At 62.4% G+C, this 18,825-nt stretch overlaps 1 protein-coding gene across 3 annotated transcripts; it reads right to left on the bottom strand.

The window, feature by feature from the left end:
* KCNAB2 (potassium voltage-gated channel subfamily A regulatory beta subunit 2) lies at nt 1-18,503 on the bottom strand. 3 transcript variants are annotated; one of them, XM_059487328.1, is made up of 16 exons: nt 18,457-18,503; nt 12,988-13,109; nt 12,582-12,623; nt 4,594-4,637; nt 4,192-4,229; nt 3,925-4,004; nt 3,458-3,502; nt 3,262-3,306; nt 3,135-3,178; nt 2,924-3,010; nt 1,714-1,799; nt 1,377-1,497; nt 1,161-1,255; nt 856-976; nt 677-765; nt 1-379 (listed from the first exon to the last, which is right to left on the bottom strand). In XM_059487328.1, exons 2-16 carry the CDS (start codon nt 13,062-13,064, stop codon nt 290-292), a joined length of 1,104 nt encoding a protein of 367 aa, XP_059343311.1. In that variant the 5' UTR covers nt 13,065-13,109; nt 18,457-18,503; the 3' UTR covers nt 1-289. The 3 variants fall into 3 exon arrangements, with proteins under 3 accessions (XP_059343311.1, XP_059343310.1, XP_059343309.1); XM_059487327.1 differs by lacking the exon at nt 18,457-18,503 and adding an exon at nt 16,214-16,500; XM_059487326.1 differs by lacking the exons at nt 12,582-12,623; nt 12,988-13,109; nt 18,457-18,503 and adding an exon at nt 6,818-7,029.
* Nucleotides 18,504-18,825: the final 322 nt, after the last annotated feature.

Here is an 18,825-nt window from a genome sequence, read left to right as displayed (position 1 = left end):
TGGGGAACAGCTTCGTGTTGTTGGCCTCGTGGGCGTACAGCACCCGCGTGCACCCCGCGCCCGCCGCCGCCGTGGAGGCAGAGCCACGCATGCAACGGGTCCGGCTGCGGGCAGGGCAGCTCGGGGCTCGCCTCCTGTCCCTGCGCCGCAGAGCCACGTCCGGGGCAGCGCGGGAGGAGCGCTGGCGCTCGGCGCTCGCGGTGCAAACCACACTCTTCTCCACTTTGCTCCAACAAAGCGTAAAGCAAGCGAACGGGCGGCGAGGGCTGCGCGGCGCGCTCGGGCGCGCTTAGGATCTGTAGTCCTTCTTGCTGTATGGTTTGTTGCCCAGGATGCTATCGATCTCGTGGACGATGGAAGACGACAGCTTTGGAAGGACCTGCGGGGGATGAGGGCGACGCTGGGAGTTGGGATGGTGACCCTGGTGGGTGAGAGGATGCTCACCGCCTCCACCCCGCCACGTTCGTGCCAGCTTGCCGACAGGGTGACCCAGTTAGGGAGAGCCTGAGTCAGGCCCAACCCTGCCCCCTCAGCCCAGCAAAGCCTCATCTTTGCTTCTCGCCTTCATGACAAGCAAAACCTGTTGTGAAACCGGGTTTACAACCCCCTTTTCCCGCACAGTGCAGCACTGCAATGAGTGCTGTGGGCAAACGTTGCTCCTGCTGGGAGCACTGACCTGTATTGCTCCGATATTCTCCATCAGCTGGTCGGCGTTGGAGGCCCCCAGTAAGACAGAGCTGACACCCTCGTTGCGCAGGCACCAGGCTGGGACAGGAGGGAGAGCAGAGCTTGAGCACAGCCCAGATATCCCCAGTGTCACCCCCAGCTGTCCCCCACTGTCCCCTCTCCTCTTACCGATGGCAAGCTGGGGCAGGGTGCAGCCCAGACGCTCAGCAATGGCCTGCAGCTCCTTCAGCTTTGCCTGCTGCCGCCGGCCCTCTTCACTCAGGATCTTATCCTTCAGCCACTGGTATCCCTGGGGAGTGGGAAGGGGTGTTGTGGTGGGATCCGGGTGCACCAGCACCTTGCACAGGCAGGGCATCCCCCAAACTCCCTGGGTTGTGGCTCCTGGAGTTCTTGTTGGGCCTTTGCAAAGTCCCTGGCCCTGCTCCCCCATCTCTCCCATCCCCGTGTGCCCTCCTAGCCCTGGTGCAGCTCACCTTCAGCGAGGCACGGGAGTAGGGGGGGATGCCCCCATCATACTTCCCCGAGACAATGCCACAGGCCAGTGGGGACCAGGTCATGGCTCCAACACCTGGGGACAGAGCAGAACAGGGGGATGACACCGCTGCTCCCACCTCCTGCAGGGGTTGCAGCTCCTGGCCTCAGCAGCACTGTGCTTTGGGGGGGCTGGGGAGGAATCCCCACTGTCATACCTATCTTGTGGAAGAGCTCAGGCAGCTGCACCTCCACCTTTTCCCGCTGGAACATGTGGTACTCGGCCTGCTCGCAGATGGGCGGGATCAGGTTGAACTGCCGGGCCACCGAGTACGCCTCCTGCAGAAGAGCCAGGACCGTCAGCGCCCTGGCCGACCCCCCCGAGCCCCCTGCCCAGCCCCCCAGCCGTGTCCTGAGCGGCCACCCCGAAAAATAATTAAGGCTTAAGTGCATCTGCACACGCTTGGCTCCCAACAGCTGCTGTCTAATTGAATCAACGTCAGCAGCATCGCTGGGGCTGCTCCGCTGCGGCCGCGCCGTTCCCTGGGCCCCTACCATGATCTCCATGGAGCTCCAGCGCGACGTCCCCCAGTACATGGCCATCCCCTGGTTGATGACATGGGTCATGGCTCGCACTGTCTCTGCCGGGAGGGAAGGAGAGAGGGGCAGGTGGGGTTTAGCAGGGGCTGCACTGGCAGAAGGGGGCTCGCACGGTGCTGATGGCTGGCAAGCATCCCACTGCCCCGTGCTGCGGTGGGAGCTGCCTGCTGTCCAGGGAATGCTTTCAGAAGAGCAGGATGGGGAGAGAGGGAGCAGCCACTTGGGATGTGCCAGGGACCGCAGCCGACCTGACATGCTCACACGGTGCCAGGCTCTCCCTGCATGGACAGCAGCCTCAGGCTTCTGCCAGTGCCCCCATGCCCTGTGGGGTTACCAGCACTGGCACTGCTGCAGGGGGAGGGACTGATGCATTGCCCACACACAGAGACCCACAGAGGGAAGCCTGAACCCTGTGTGAGCCATTCAGGCATCTTGGGGGGAGCCAGCCCTGAGCCATGCAGGCTGGGGCCAAGCCAAGGCGTGCTCCTGCAGCCAAAGGCGAGCAGCGGGGAGGGCAAGGCACCAGGGCACACACCCCAGCATGCTCACAGCTGCCCCGGTGGGGAGGGACCCTGCTGTAGACCCTGGCATGTGCCAAGGGCACCCCATGGCAGGACCCTGGGGGGTGGGAGCCTCTCTGCTTTTTGTCCTTTAAACTGCAGTACAGTCTGAAGGGCGACGTGGGTGTCTGTGTTGTGCTGCTGCTGCCTCTGCATCTCATGGCAGGGTTTGCTTGAGAGGGGGGAACAAGGATGGGGGATCACAGAGGAGTGGGGGCTCTGCCCCGGGAAACACCGCTGGGACAGGCAGCGGCTGGCGGGCAGAGTGCGGGCAGGGAGTACCTTCTACGATGAAAGTCCTGGACTTGGAGGAACTAAATGGGTCCCCTGGTGATAAAAGAGAGATTTAGAGAAAGTGGAGTCACCGCTGCTGGGACGGGGGCAGTGACCTGCCACCACACCGCCACCCCGCCCCGCCGCGGCCCGAGAGGGTCCTGGCGCCGGGCAGGAGGTGGCAGAAGTGTGACTGTGGGCCAGCCGTGGTGGCAGAGGAGCGGATTCTGCTTGGGAGGGAAAATGCCCTTGAAACACAAGCCTGGCGCAAACCAACCGCGAGGGCGATGAGAGGCAGCGGGGAGGAGCGAGGCACCGCGGCGCGCACCCACCTTCCATCGGCGTGTTGGGGTCGGGCCGGTTGGCAAACACCACGTCCACGTACTCCAGCTGCAGCCGCTCCAGAGATGCCTTCAGACCTGCAGCAGGGATGGGCTGTCAGGTGTGCTGAGCCCCATGCTGCCAGCACTGGGGCAGAAGGTGAGGCACAGCCTGGCACCGGGGCCAGCAGTGCCTGGTGAGTGCCCTCATCCCTATCCCTACCTTCTATGATGTGTTTTCGGGACAGGCCCCTCTCTGTCTCGGCCCTGCAAAAGGAAATGTGGGTGAGAGCCTGGGGTGATAGCCTGACCTGTGCCAGCTGCTCTGCTGGAGGGTGGGTGTTACCTACTTTCCTCCCCAGAAGATTTTGGTGGTGATGACCAAGCTGGACCGTCTGCAGGGAGAAAAAGAGAATCACTGATGGTGGCACTCGCAAAATCCCATGCTCCCTGCCTCCTGTCCAAGGCTGCTCTACCAGCTTTCCCCTCCCAGCCCATCGGGACTACAGTGATGGTTTTGCCAAATAGGGATGGTGTCTGGCTTACCTCCACCCTTTCTTCTTGATGATATTTCCCAGCACCACCTCGGCCCTGCAAAGGAAGGGGACATCAACCATTAGCACCTGGCAGGTGCAGCCATGGGGAGTGGTGACAGACAGCAGGGACAGCCCCAGACCCCAGGAGAATAAGAGGCAAATGCAGTGGCTGTGGGGACATACTCTGCCCCAGAGCTGAGCTGCCCCCAGTGCATGAGCTTGCTAATTTTAAGGGAATGCATGGACATATGCCAATGCCCTGGGTACAGCTGTGCTTGGAGGGTGCATGGCTGCATCTGCATGATAGAGGCCACCATGGGAAGCATGGGACTGCCAGAACCAGGACTCCCCCCATGAGCAAGCGCTCAGAGCCCCATCCTGGAAGCTGCTTTGCAGCTGGCAAACCTGGGATATTCCCATTGCCGCTGTGATTTGGTGAGAGTCGGGGTGTAGGGTGAGACAAAGCAGGGTACCTACTTGCCAGCAGCATAGACTTCTGCCGTGTCGAAGAGATTAATGCCGTTGTCATAAGCTAAAGTCATCAGCTGCTCTGCCATCTGCGAGGAGAGAGAGAGAGCGGGGTTGGTGAAGGGGGTGGCCGAGAGCCGGCGCACACACGAGCGCGTGCGCACAGCGCTGGTGAGCTCCGGCGTGCTGCATGTACCCAGGGCACAGCCAGCCCCACTGCCCCCATCCCCTCCCCACTCACCAGGGGAGAGACAGGGTGACGGAATGCAGCCTTACCTCATCTGTGATCTGCCCTCCGAAAGTCACCCATGTTCCTGCAGGGGAGAGAGAGAGGGGTGTGCATGGTGAGTGTGGTGAGCAACGAGCGCGGCCACATCAAGGCCACCCACCCTGGATCCCCCAGCACAGCCCTGGCACGTGGTGGCCACAGCTGGCCCTGCCGCGTGCACTGTGGTGCTCCCAGCACGGCCCAGTCGCTTCCTATCGTGTCAGGAAAAGAGAAAATAATTTGACAATTTCTGGGCCGTGACTCAAAACAGCCGCAGGGCTGAGGAAAACCCTTTCCTTCCCTTTGCAAACATCACCGGGGCAAGTGGGCGCTGCCCTGGCCGGGGAGTGCCGGCAGCTGCTGCCGAACTGAGGGGATGCCGAGGGGCTGTGGCAAACCCTGGCACTTACCCAGACCCAGGCAGGACACACGCAGACCAGACTTCCCGAGGTTCCTGGAAGACAGAGACCATTAGGAAAGGTGCCAGAAACCCCAAAATGCTGTCTCATACATCCTGCATGCCACCAAACAGACCGGGAGCGAGGACTGGGAGGTGTGGTGGTGTCCCCTGGTTCCCATCCCTACCTGGGATGGTTCCACAATGAGAGTCCCATCTCAACTGATTAATGAGCCATCCCAGGCTGGGCATCCTGCAGCTTGGTAGTGGCACTGCCTGAACCTGCGCAGTGATTCTGTGCCCGGCAGAGCTATTGGGAGAGCAGTGACCTCGTTAAAGCAGCTCCCCATAATGAGGCTGGGGTGCCCAGCTGCGCTGAGAGTGCCGCTGGCACTGGGGAATGAGAGTGGAGAAAGAGAAGCCAGCATGCTACTGGTCAGGACTGAAGCATCCCATACATGGCACGAGTTGTGCCTGTTCTCTGCATCTCACAGGGAAGCACAGGGCTTGCACCAGGCGAGGGTGCTCAGGAGTGGAGCGACATCCTGGAGAAATGGAGCACCCCAGAAAATCTGACCGGCACAAGGAACTGGAGAACAGCTTTCGGGAAGGGGGCCAGGCTGGCAGACGCCTTCGCTGTGGTGATGGAGAGCCAGTTACTTGTTAAAAATGACAAAGGCTCAAGAAATGAGCGTTAAAATAAATAAAGTGTAGGTGAGCCGCGGCAGCTCGCCCGCGCGGGTGTCGCATAGCAACCGGAGGCACCGCCACCGCCGGCACCGCCGACACGGGCACCGGCAGCCGGGCAGGGAGTGGCTGCGGCCCAGCCACGGGCAACCGTGGGCTGCACTGAGTCAGGGCAGCAGCCCTTGTGGTGCCATGCTATTGCCCAGCAGCTGGAGGCACCGGCTCTCCCCTATCCTGTGGTGTTTTTAGAGCAGTTTGTAGTGGGGATAGGTCGTGGCCGTGGGCCAGCGGTGGATCAAGTCCTCATGATCGGGGTTGCCATGCAGAGAGGAGAGCACCTGCCTCATCCTGGGCATTCTAAGAGCATTGCTGGGGTTCCCCTGGGCAGGTGGCCATTGCTGCTCTTGGCTGCCCAGCCCAAAAGTGTGTTGACAGGCTGCCCAACAGAGATACTGGCAGACCTTGGGAAGGCCAAGCATTCCCCTACACTGCTATGGCCTTCTTATCCCATCCACTTCCTTGGACCATCCCCCTGTGCCACTGTCCCTCCAGCAGCCGCGAGTGAGGACTCCCGAGCTGATCACCCATTGCCAGGGAGAGGGTATTGCTGATATGCTCCTCCTCTGGATGAGGACATGACTGAGGGCAGGAGCACTGAGCCCTGAGGATGCCACCGTGCACTGTCCCAGTACTGCTGTTACCACAATAAGGGTTTGGTGCTGGAGAGCTGGGCAGAACCGGACCAGCCCCCTCCCCAGTACCCAGGTAAGGGGACTTGGCTGATTTGGATGGCACTGGTGGGTGCCAGCCAGACTCACCCCAGCCCTCTGCTGACCTTACACACTTTGTTGCCTAATGCTTGCACATCTGGGCTGCAGCGGAGGCACACAGCCACTGCCAGCTGGACCATGGCGTGCAGGCTTATCTGGGGGGGGCCCTACCCTGTCCTGGGGTCCATCCTCATCTGGGGAGAGCCCCAGCCCCACGCCCAGGTGCACACTCAGCCTCAACAGGAGAAGTCCTCAGTGCTCTGCCCCAGAGCCAGGACATGGGGTGTGTGAGCCCTGTGGGTGCTGGCTCGGGGTGCCCCACATGCACACACCACCCCATGTCCAGAACCACCATGGGCAGCCAGAGCTGCTTGTGGCTCTGCACTCACTTTGCCGGGCACTGAGTCCCCGGCAGCACGGAAAGGATGCCATGGCAGCCCGGATTAACGCTACCGTGACTCCCAGACCCCCCCGGCTCGGCAGCCAGCCCGGCTTGGCAGACACTGAGGATGCTACTAATCCTACTCTGAATTTTAGGGTCCCTTCTCTCCCCCATCCTGAAGATTTTACGCGCGGCTGGATCAGAGCTGCCCTGAGGGGACAGGAGCAAACAGCGAGGAAGCGCACGGAGGCGCACGGTCAGCACTTTTAGCGACGAGAAACCGACAGAGCCGGACGCGAACCGGAGATAAGCGGAGCGCCCCTGACCCCCAGTCCCCCCTCGCCGCCCCGATCGCAATGAGGAACACAGGGAAAACCCCAGGAGCGCCCTTTTCCTACCGGTATTTCATCCCCGGCTGCTTGACGCTGGAGTCGCTGGAGGAAGGCGCGTTCTGCACCGAGAGCTGCCCCAGGCTGCGGGCCACCATGGCCACGGCGCGGAACTTGCCGCGGGTGCCGAGGCTGGGGCTGCCGGCATTCTGTCGGTTCAGCCGGTCCTCGGCGCTCCGGCTCTTGATGCTGTGCTCGGAGCACACAAAGGAGACCTGCATGCTGCTCCGGCGGGCAGCAGCAGCAGCGCCAGCTGCCTAAATTTAGCCGGCGCCCCGGGCGAGGCGGGGAGCTCCTCCCGCGCGCCGCCAACGTGACGGCGGGGGGCTGCGGGGCGGCGGGCGAGGAGCGCTCCCGTCAGCCCTCCTGCCCTCAATATTTGATGAGCTCAGGAAACGAGCGAGCGGCACGCTCGGGCAGGTGGGGGCAGGAGAGGCAGAGACGCTGCCGGTACCCTCCGGAGGGTGGCCGTGGCGGGGCAGGATTCCCCTGCGCCCCGCTGGGCATCATCCCCCCCGCTGGCATAGCTCCGCTTTGGGGCATAGATTCTCCTGCACGGGTCCGCAACTAAACCCTGGGCATCCCCCCGCTGGCCGTGGCGGGGCAGGATTCCCCTGCGCCCCGCTGGGCATCATCGCCCCGCTGGCACAGCTCCGCTTTGGGGCATAGATTCTCCTGCACGGGTGGGAAATTAAACCCTCTGGCAGCAAGGCGTGCGCATCGCCAAACCCACGGTGGTAACGATGCCGATGGCTCTCCCGCGGCAGAGCAGGATTCCCCTGCGCCCCGCTGGGCATCCCCCCGCTGGCACAGCTCCGCTTTGGGGCACAGATTCCCCTGTACGGGTCCAAAACTAAACCCTCTGGCAGCAAGGCGTGCGCATCGCCATCCCCGCGGTGGCGACGATGCTGATGGCTCTCCCGCGGCAGAGCCAAGCTGCTTGCCCAAGTTGTCGCCCTCGGGGCCACAGCATCAGCAGCACATTCCCCTATTTTCCCCAGTGAAAGCGAAGTCGAGTGAGGCGAATTCCAGCCTAGCACCTCCTGCCGAAGCAAGGACACAAGTCAGCCCACTACAGCACCGGCCACGTGCTGGCTGCCAGCACCTGCCGTGCCCCTCAGGATGGAGCAAAATGCAGCCACGAGGCTTGCAGGAAATTATGCACATTTGCCCCAAACCTAATGAAAAATCTTGTAATCTCCTCCGCTTCCCTCTCTCACAAAGCTCCTTAGCCGGTAATCCTGCTGGCACCAGTGCCAGCGGCGGCTCCAGCGCGGGGGGGACCTGGCAGCATGTGTCAGCCCCCAGAGGAGGAGAAACCCCACAAATTTTGGTGGCAGCAGGGATATGCCCAAAGAAGGAGCACCTTTGGGGTGCCTGTGCCAGCTGCTTCCATCAATAAATAATGTCCCCATGAATATTAGATGGGCTCTTGCCACTGTGTAAATGTTACCGCGGTCATTGCGAGCAGAGGGGAATCTGACCCGCGGTGCAGCACGGCACGGCACAGTGAGGAGCCAGCAGAGCTGCCAGCTCCTGGGGCTTCACTGCAGTGGGGGACAAGGGGCACCCCTGTATTGTCACTGGAGAACAGCCACTGTCCTCAGCCCTGGTGTCCCCCAAAGCCTGACCTGGCAGTGCTGGGCCCTGCACCCCATTGCCTCGTGTGCAATGCAAAGAGAGGTGTGCTAGGCAGGGCAGCCCCATCCCTCTCAGGGGCTGTGGCCACCTCTCCAGCTGCCTGGAGTGTCCTCCCGACAAGGACATTGGCTGAAATCCTGATACACCTTTCACCAGGACCCACATGCAAAATTAATGATGCACCCGCTCTGTGATGCACACCCATCTGTGAGGAGGAGATGCAAACCCATCAGGCAGAGATGTATGCCCGTCTGATGGAGATTTACACCCCTCACGGGGAGAAGAACCCCTGTCAGGTGAAGATGTACCCCTCCAGTCAGGCAGAGGTGCACCTGCATCAGATGGAGATTTACACCTCTGAGGCAGAAACAGCTCTTCGGTGGCTGTTTGCTCTAGTGCCTGATGTTTAAAGCTCAGAGTGTGTTTGCATCTGCAAATGCCCAAACAGCAAACAGGAATGTCAAGCGAGAAGCTCAAAGATCACCAAGCAGGAAAGTGCTAACGGCGCTGATCGGCCGCCGCCTCTCCAAGGGCATCGGCTCCTCCCAGCCTCGCACGGCACAGGGGAGCCGAGGTGAGCTCAGGTGAGAGCCGTTCTCCTGCCGAGGCGTCAAACCAGCACCGAGCAGCGTCCCCTGTGCCATCATCCCCTCACCTCGGGCCTGGCCGCCCTCGCGGCGCTGCCTTACCTGTACTTCATGCCGGTGGCGCGGGCGGTGCTGTCGGCCAGGGAGAGCCCGTGCATCCGCAGGAACTCCTCCAGAGTCTTCGCCCGCGCCGCCGCCCGCACATCCCGCAGCCGCCGCAGCTCCAGCCCGTCGGCCGCCCGGGGGGCTGGGGGCAGCCCCCACTCGGGGCTGGGCCGGCTGGCCACGCTGCGCAGGCTCTCACTGTAGGTCATGGAGAGCATCCTGCCACCCGAGCGGCGGCTCTGCCGGCCAGCCACGCCGCCAAACACTCCGTGCTGCTACGGAGAGAGCTGGGAAAGCACAACATGGGCTCCCTCGCCGCTCAGGGCACGGCCCTGCCCGCATTGCCATGGCACAGTGCTGGCACCCACACGTGGGGACCCTAGCAAAGCCAGTCTTCTGCGGAGCAAAGCCTTGGCGTGAGAGCTGAAGCACAACAGGAGAAGCAGCAGGACAGGGATGCGGCACAGCCCGAGGCTGCAGTGGTGCCTGCCACAGCTGCCCCATGCCACAATGCAGCAGTGTGGCCTGTGCCCAGCTGGGCTGGCTCCCAGCTTGTGCTGGGCCGCACTGGTTTGCATCCCTGCGTGTCCCTGGAGCTGGCTGAGGCACGGCGAGCAGCGGCACAAGTACTGCTGGTGAAAATCTGGCACTGTGTGCCAGTGGGCAAGGAAATTGGGATGGGAATGGGGTCTCTGTGGGGCTCCCTGAAAGGCTGGACACGGCAGAGGGTCTGTGGGCACCGGGTGCTCGCTGTGCCTGCGTCACGCTGCCGCAATGTGCGCCACCACCAGCCAACACCTTCCCCACCGCCGCGGCAGCGACCTCCCAGCCGGTGCGGCTGCTGAAAATAGCCTGCTGCAGGGTGGGCTCTCACACACCCCAGCCCTGGCTGTCTCTGTGCCTGGGACCTCACTGGTGGCGGCACCCGCTCGATTTGTGTGCCTCTCTCCGCAACTTCTCTCATTTTCAGCGTCTGCAGGGAGCAGGGACTGGGGCCAAAATCGTGGTGTTGGTGCCAGAGTGGCCGCTGGGGATGCACTGTGACACATCTACACCGGCATCAGGCTCCAGCCAGGCTCCCACTGGTGGTTTTTTCTTTCCCTGTGAAGCTCAAATTGACAGCTGCAGGAGCCAGAAGTGAAGGGCTCTCTGCCATTGAGGTGTGACCTCCAGAGGAAAGGAGAAGGAAGCCCAGAGGATATGGAGTAGCAGCTGGCCAGGCATCACCAAAACCCTGAGGGTCCTCCAGTGCTGCCAGAGACCACTCTGTGCTCCTCCTGCTCTGTAGCAAGGCCTTGAGAAAGCCAGGAGACATGGAAAGGAAACCTTTCCCTCTGTTGTGGCAAAGCCAAACTGAATCCTGGTCATCAGCCTCTTCCTGCCACACCTCAAAGCTGGAGACAGCACCCAGCACCTCCAGCACCAGCCTTTCTCCGTGCTGGTAGCTTTAATTAGGGCAATGCCAGTGGCTCCTGCTGGGTATGGGCACCTGGTGGAATCTCCTCGTTCCCAGTGGGATCTCCTTGCCCTGGTAGGATCCCCTCACCTGAGAGCAGCAAGGAGAAACCTGAGCTGGCTGAACCGCTGCTCTACAGCAGCCAAACAGCTGCAGCAAGCAGAGCTGGGGGTTTGTTGTGGGTTGCTCTGAGGAATGGGGTGGGAACCCACCAGCTGCCCTCTCTCGATACTTCCCTGATTTTCAGCAGAGCAGAACCAGAGTGAGCGTGGAGGTGATGGGTGCATTCGTGGCCATTTGACAGCAGAAATCCCAGTGCTCCTGGGATGAGTAGCAGTAGGATAAGCTGTGCCATGCCCAAGCAGGAGAGGCTGCTTTGCGAGGAAGGAGCAGGGATGGGGAACAGAGCACAGGCTCTGCGGGATAGCAGCACTGTTAGCAGCATCAGGGGCACAACAAGTGGATGACAGGCAGGGCAGCTGCCTGGAGAGATATCTGCCCAGCCTAGCTTGCCAAGCTGGGAAACTGGCAGCCTAAAGCCAGGAAGACCCCAAACTCCAAAAGAAAACCACTCTAAGCCATCAAATCCCGAGTCACCCCGCACGGAAAATCTCCCCTGCTGCCCGCAGAGTCTGCCCCGGGGCGATGCCCATCCCTGCCCATTGCCCACCGTGCCCAGCCCCGACTCACCGCGCCGGGGAAGCTGCTCAGCAGCAGCAGCAGCAGCAGCGCAGCTCTGGGCGGCCGGGCTGCCCCAGGGCAGATATAAGAGCGGCGGTGGCCGCGTTGTTTTGCATTAGGGGAGTGTCGGAGCTTGGCGTCCAAAGCACTTGGCGGCTGCGCCGGGCCCCCAGCGTCCGGCTTCTCGCCGCGCTCCATTAGCCCTATTAGGGGATTTTCTTCCTTGCGAAGGGGAGTTAAATTATTCATGGCGCCTCACTAAAAGCCCGGGGATGTGCCGCTGCTTTATCAACGCTGGCACCGCCCGCCCCTCGCCCTGCGGTGACAGGTCCCCTGTCACCGGCACACAGGGCGGTGGGGACGGCTGGACACTGGGGACATCAGGGAGTGAAGACGGTGCCCTGAGGCAGACACAGCCCTCCTGTGGTCCCCGCGGAGTCAGACTGGGCTGTGGCAGGACTGAAAGCAGGCTCCACCAGGAGGGAGCCCTGAAACGGAACCAGGTGATGAACACAGGTGGCTCCTGCCTGTTGGCCTTGGGAGCCTTTTGCACCAGATGTGTCCAGTGGTTCAGACCAGTTTGGCAGCCAAAACTTGCCCATTGCTGGGGCTCAGCAGTGCTGGTGGCAGCACTTGGACAGACACTGTCAGTGCCACTGAGCCATCCCACTGCCAGCCAGCCTCACCTCCTCCCATCATGTGTGGGATGGAGTAGGGGGGCTACAGTTTTGTCAAGGGGAAGCCCCCAGTCCCCCACCCCACGGCAGCCAGGCCAGACCCAGTCCCACACCACTGGGCTGCTGTGGCCCTGGGAGCGCTGGAGCAGCAGCTGGCAGAGCATGTGGGGAAGTGCCGCCCTCACTTCAGACAGTAAAAGGGTGATGGGGGCGAATGTTGCCTCCTGAACCACTTAATGAGACTGCTCCTAATAGCAGGAGCCATGGACCAGCTGGCAGGATTCCCAGAGCTGCTCTTGGGAAAAGCTAAGGGCTTCTCCAGGCACAGCACTGGCATGGGACGCTCCCCCCAAGCTGAGCTGAGCCCCACACCCCACAGTGGCTGTCCCCCACAGCCATGTGGCCACACTCTGCCTGTGAGAACAGTCCCCCCACCCAGCCACACCCCAGGGTCCCCACACCGCACTCCTGAACCCACAAGCGATGCCACACATGTGATGCCCATCCCAAACACAGGAACCCTGGCACACTGGGCAGGGCAGTGCTGAGCCAGCATTATCTGGGCATGGGCAGGAGCCACAGCCACTTGCTGGGGGGATTTTGGGGAGGGGGAAGGGCCTGGTTACCTGTAGAACTGGAGCTGGCGCTTGGGGCTCCCGTATCTCGCGCTTCCGACAGCAAAGGGGAGAGAGAAGAAAGATGCCACAAACCCCGTTAGAAAGGAGCAGCAGGAGTGAGCGGCAGAGTCAGTGGCTGTGGGAAGGGCCAGCAGCACCCACCCATGTCACAGCACAGTGGACAATGCAGCAGGCACTGGCATGACCCTGAAAGTGCCCTCTATACCCATAGCAGGCACCAGCACCCCAAAATGCTGCTGCTGCTGAGGATTTTGTGCTGGAAGCTTTTGCATAAAGCATGCCAGGACAGTTTAGGAGTATCAGAGCAATTTCAGGGAGTGTGGTGGTTCTGGATTGCCACAGGCTTGTGTTTGAAGCCCCACAGAGTGCCCCCAGCAGTGCCCTGCAGCCTTACCTGTAAATCATGCCTGGGGAGCCCGTCTGCCGCAGCGAGAGTCGCGCTGGGGAGTCAGTGGTGGATTCGGGATACATGGAGCCAGCCTGGGCTCCCCGGAGCCACTCGCCGCCGCCTCACCCCTGCCACAGGGGAAGAGGAAAGGAGGAAGAAATGAGTTTTTTGGGGCACGCGCACCACGGCACTTCCTGTTGCAGATCTGAGCGGAGATGTGGCACTGGCAGCGGTGTGGGCACAGCAGCTCTGCCGGCCTCGGACCCTGGGGCTCACACCCTGACCCACTGATCCCAAAACCATCCCAAAACCCTGTTCCTCTGGCTTCCCAGCTTGGCTGCTCTCTCCAAACTTCTGGGGGTCCCGAGATCTCCGGAAATGGTGAGGAAACATGGGCCTGAAAAATGAAACATTCTGAACACCCTGAAGGTGTCCTTGAGGGTCCCTCTGAAAGGGACAAGCTAAGGGGAGGAAAACACTCTGGCTTTTCCTGCAGCCCGCACGTGACTGACTGTGTGCACAGGGGTGAGGGAGCTCCAAGGGAAAGGAGGGCTCACCCCCAGGCACCCCTGACCCTCCTTGTCCCTGTCCCCATAGCAGGGGCATCCAGCATGACTCCCTGGGAGCTGTGCTCCAGCTCCTGCAACACTGTCAGCAGTTCCAAGTATCACAGACAACAATGACACTTCCCTACAGAACTGGGGCTGGGATTTAAATTTATCCCTTCTTTCTTTAGGCCGGTGAGATGCCATCTTTACACTGCAGATCACAAGCTGCTCTGATTCCCAGATGGGCACTGAGAGCTCTCTGGGCTCCCTCCTGGCTGCCATGGGCTCAGCAGGAGCATGGCCTTACACAGTGTGCTCATGACCTGGCACGCATCCCGCCTGCATCCTGGCACAGCACGCCTGCATCCTGCATCCCTCCCGCATTCTGGCACAGCATGCCTGCATCCTGGCACTGTGTGCCTGCATATTGCATCCTGCCTGCATCCCAGCAGGGCATGCTCGCGTCCTGCATCCACATCCTGCATCCCTCCTGCATCCCAGCACAGTGTGCCAGCATCCCGCATCCCTCCCGCATCCTGCATCCCTCCGGCATCCCGGCCGGCGTGCCTGCATCCCGGCGCAGCCCCTGCAGCCCACGCAGCCCAATGGCAGCAGCTGCGGCAGCCGAGCCCATCCCCGCGGAGCCGCCCACCCGCCCAGCGCAGCTCCCGGCCGGGCTGCAGCCCCCGGCACGGATCCCCATCGCCCTCCTCCCGAGCGCTGCAGGAGCGCAGCGTCTCCTCCTGTCTCCTTCGGCCACAGCCGCGCTGGAGCCCAGGGAGCCTCAGTAAAGCCGGGTTTATTTTCCAGAAGTCAGGAGGGAGCTGCTCTCTCCCGAACCTGCTGCACTGACCTGAGCCCGGAGCAGGATCCTGCCGAGCCCTATAACCAGGACCTGGCTAAGCCCTGCAACCAGGACCTGGCTGAGCCTCCCCAGCCCTTGTGACCCCCCAGCTTCTCAGGGTGCTGTGAGTGTTGGTCCCACAGCTCCCACAGCCTCTCCTGGTGCCTGCAGCACCGCCGGCTCAGCAGCAGCCACTGGCTGGGCACTGTCCTGCCTGCTCATGCCAGCTACACGTCACTTTGTTGGGGTGGCAAAACAAAGCTTAGGGAAGCTGTCCTGCAAGGGGGACAGCTGGACCCCCTGTCCCAGCACAGCTAGGCAGCTCCTTGCTTGCACTGCCACAATCCTGGACTCCTGCGTGGCTCAGGACTGGCTGATCCTGTATCCCAAGGGGCTCTGGTTCCCTCAGGAGTGCAGATCTCTGTAATTTTCAGCAGAACCTGGTAGCCCTTCCCTGCTGCCTCTCAGCAATGCTGTGGGGACCAAGTGCAGTCTCTGGCAGTGCTAGAGGGGCTTTGCTGGCAAGCACAGCTGGACCACAGGCACACGGGTCAGGGCTCTACACCCTGAGGAGCCAAAGCGTCCCAGCGTTTTGGACCAATTCATCCCTCTGAGCTCTCTGAGCCAAAGGCATCACCAAAAGTCCAATCCCCCCTGTGTCAGCAGCTCAGTGCTTCCCTGAGAGACTGCTCCTGCACCTCCAGCTTCCTCATGGCACAACTCAGATGTCAGTCTGCAACTGCAGGAGTTTCAGCAGTGGCCCGAGAGGGGAGAAAAGTGTTTTCTTCTGCAGGATGCACCCAGGAGTCAGGTGAAGGACACCCTCACAATTTGTGCTGCCACCAAGGTCCATTCCCATCCCTGGCAGCACAAAGGGGTACAGGAGCGTGCATGCTGCGACACGGATGGTTTATGGCTGGGAAGCCCCCGGGAGCTGGGCCAGCATGGGGGGAGACCACACACTGCAGCCTGCCAGACATGCTGCCATCAGAGTAGGAGCGGGTGAAACTGGACATGGAATTAATGCAAATGTAGGGACGGAACTACTGCTTCTGGTGAGCTCAGTCCTCCAAGAGTGAGGCCCTGGGGCAGGGAGAGCTGGGGGACCCTTGCCATGGGCACCCCAGCATCCTGCCCAAGTCAGGTGAGGGATGCAGGTAATGCCGCATCTCCCCACGCCAGGTGCCTGTCCCCATATTTCTCTGTGTTTGCAGCACAGTGAAATGTCCCCTCCACGCCAGGGGGAAGGTGACTTTAGCTCAATGACTCACGCTGCCCTGCCCTGTCGCCTCGGCGCCTCCTGCCACCTCCTGCCGTCACCTCCGTGCTCATGCCCCGTGCTGGTCCCGTGCCCCCCCTCCCGCGGCTGCACCGGCGCCGCAGGGATCCGCAGAGCAGCAGCCCTGCCCCTTCCTTTGGCCCGGGAGCCTCTTTTGCGGCGCAGCATCTCCCAGCCCACCAGGGCCCTCCGACCGCCCGGGTGGGCTCCCGCGCCTTCCCCAGCCCATCATCATCACCATCATCATCGCGACAACGCGGCAGGCGGGCGCTGGGGACTCAGCCGCGACACGTGAGGTCGCCCGTGACCGCCGAATCTCCGGCACCGGCGCTGCTCAAGCACTGCCCGAGTCAATGACACAGCCCAAAAGCACCGGGGTTATTCCGGTTTTGTCGTCACGTACACCCAAAGTAACGGGGTCCACGCGGGTCCCCGGTGTGTGACACTGCCGGTTCCCCGCGTGTGACACTGCCAGCTCCCCGGTGTGTGACACTGCCAGCTCCCCACGGTGCCGTGGCACGGCTGAGCCACGGCCCCGCCGGTACCCAGCACCGCTCCTACCTGTCTCCGGTGCTCGGACGGAGGGCGATGCGCGGTCGGGAGGCACAAGTCACCGAGACAAACCCGGCTGCGGGCTCCGCGGCTCTCGGGAAGCGGCGCCGGTGCCGAGCAGCTGCTAGAGCCGGCGGCAAACGCAGCGGATGGCGGTTCCTACCCCATTCCCGCTCCGTCCCCGGGAAAAGGCGTCTGGCGGAGGGGGGGAAGCCGAGCCCAGCGCGCCCCGGGATGCGGCAGCACCCAAGGATGCTGCAGAGCCGCTCTCACATCCTGACTCGGCAAGTTTGGCTCCGCCGGTGGCGGCAGCCGGCTCCCGATCCCGCCGGTGCCTTTAACCGTGTCGGCGCCGCAGCCCGGCACCGGCAGCGCGTGGGCGAGCGAGCGGCTGCCACCAGCCGCCCCTGCGCAGCTCAGGCGGGGGAAGGCTCGTCCGGGGCCACGGGGAGCCTGGGCAGGAGCTGCATCATCACCGCCTCACATCGCGCCGCGTGTGTTTCTCTTAAAATAATCAAATACAGCGGCGGCAGTGATGCTGCAGGGCTGCCTCCAGCGCCAGGGTCACCCGGCTGCCGCGTTCTGCCACTGGACACTCATCCCCCTTGTGCTCATCACGCCTTCTCAGTGCCTTTGGCTTTTTTGGCTATCTCGGGTAAAAGAAAACCAGCCTGGAGCGTGCCACCTCAGTAAGTGGAGCAGGCTGGTCCCTGTGGCAGTGCGACTCAGTGATCCCGCAGTGATAACAACACCAGTGCAGCTGGATCTCACAGGAAAAACTAGAGGCCAAGCCAGCAAAAAGGGGCCAGGGGTTGGGGCAGGCTGCTCACGCAGTGGCGCTCTGGCAGCTATAAATTAGGAAAACCTGGTTCCTCTCCCTCAGCTGAGTCCTGTTCAGCTTCGTGGCAGCATCTTGGCACTTCCTCTGCCATTTCAACACGGTCCTGGCAGCGATGGGGCCAATAACACAGTGCCTGCTCCAAACCATGCTGACACTGACAGCACCACTCAGCACTGCCAGGGTGCCCACCTTCCATGCCACAAGCACTTCCAGGAACAGCCAGGAAAGGTCATAAACCCCGTCCCATTTGGGGATGCTCCCAGCACCAGCCCATCAGTGGCTCTGCTACCCCCACAGATGGTGGGAGCCATGTGCCAAGCTGATCAGCTCCTGCTCCGTCATGCATCTGACCCACAGACCCGCAGGCCACGAGCAGGAGGTGACAGCTGGCCCTGCCACCCTCCTCATCAAAACAATAATAGTAATAATGAATAAAACCAGCAGCTCGCTTGAATCTGCCGTTGGCAGCTCCATGTAGAGGAATTTTCTGCTCACCAGCTGGAAAATCACTGCATATATGCAACAGGCCTGGATAGGGGATGTGACAGAGACTGGGTACATCTCGCCCAGCCTGCTCTGGCACTCACCCACTGCTGCGCCGTGGCTCCCAGCAATGCTTGGGGAAGAAACCTGTGGTTTTGGGAAGCAGGCTGGGTGCCCTGCCCATACCTGCCAGCAGCACAGACCATGTCTCACCTGGATGAGAGCCTGGGGTGCCTGCGTGAGCACTCAGTCCCGGGCTGGCCGCAGGCTGAACAGGCACGGGGCCCATGGGGATCCCATCATGAGGAAAACAGCCCCAAAAAAATACAGGATGGAGAGACAGAAGCTCAGGAGCTTCAGGCCTGGCAGAAGGAATGGTGAGGCAGCAGCACCTGGGCTGCAAAGGACCGGGGACCGGCCACAGGGCTCGGGGCTCCTTCCATCCGCATCCCGCCGGTCACCGAGACAAGCAACGGACTAAGAGACGGCAGCAAACTGAAGGGAGCCGCAGGAACCGCGGCGTTTGACTCACTGTGCGCAAATCGGCTCGGGGGGAAATCTAATGTTCCCACCCCCGTGTCACCGGGGCTTTGCCGGCGGCTCACACCGTGTCACCGGGGCTCCTGCCCTGCCGCCGTACGGTGACAGGCCGCAGGCTACCGGAGCATCACGAGCAGCGTTCCCTTCGCCTCGCTGCGGGAAGGAAGGCACAGCCAACCCCTCCGCATCCCCGCAGAGCCCGGGGTCCCACCGGACCGAGAGCAGACGGCGGGGCGAGGGCCCCTCTCTCCGCGCCAGTCGGGAGGGGCATGCGGCGGGGTGGCCTCGCCCGTAGCGCTGCCCGCGGCCCTGCCCGGTCCCACCGCCCCCGCCATCGCCCGGTGGTCCCGGTGCTCCCGCCGGCCCCGCTCCCCCCGCGCCCCCGCACCTGCCCCGCGTCCGCCGCTCCCGCCGCTCCGCCGCCCGCCCTCGTGGGGGGCGGCCCCGCCCCGCCGCGCCTGGCCCCGCCCCTCCCACCGCCCATTGGCCGCGCCGCCCGCCTCTCGCGCCACATGCAAATGACGAGGGCGCTGCGCCGTTCCTATTGGCTGCAGAACAGGCCGGGCCAAGCGTGAGGACCCGCCCCGCGCGGTGCGGCACCATCGCCCTAGTAACCCGATGCTGAGCCGGGCGCGACCACCCGCTCTGAAAGGGGGAGGCCGCCACTGCCGCCGTCTGTTCCGTCCTGCTGTCGCATCCCGCGCCCGTGCAGAATCACTCCGAGATAGTCTCACCGCTGACTGTCAGCGCTTCCCAC

The sequence above is a fragment of the Ammospiza nelsoni genome, chromosome 22 (assembly GCF_027579445.1).
Source record: "Ammospiza nelsoni isolate bAmmNel1 chromosome 22, bAmmNel1.pri, whole genome shotgun sequence".
NCBI lineage: Eukaryota > Metazoa > Chordata > Aves > Passeriformes > Passerellidae > Ammospiza > Ammospiza nelsoni.
The sequence above is the reverse complement of the archived record's forward strand: the minus strand, read 5'-3'. Positions and strand labels throughout refer to the sequence as shown.

Excerpts from the sequence above, each read along its gene's own strand:
- KCNAB2 (XM_059487326.1), bottom strand. The coding sequence starts at position 7,029 with ATGCAGGTCTCCTTTGTGTGCTCCGAGCACAGCATCAAGAGCCGGAGC. Across the intron at positions 4,638-6,817 it reads CAGCCGGGGATGAAATACCG|GAACCTCGGGAAGTCTGGTC; the intron begins GTAGGAAAAGGG and ends TCTGTCTTCCAG. Across the intron at positions 380-676 it reads AGAATATCGGAGCAATACAG|GTCCTTCCAAAGCTGTCGTC; the intron begins GTCAGTGCTCCC and ends CATCCCCCGCAG.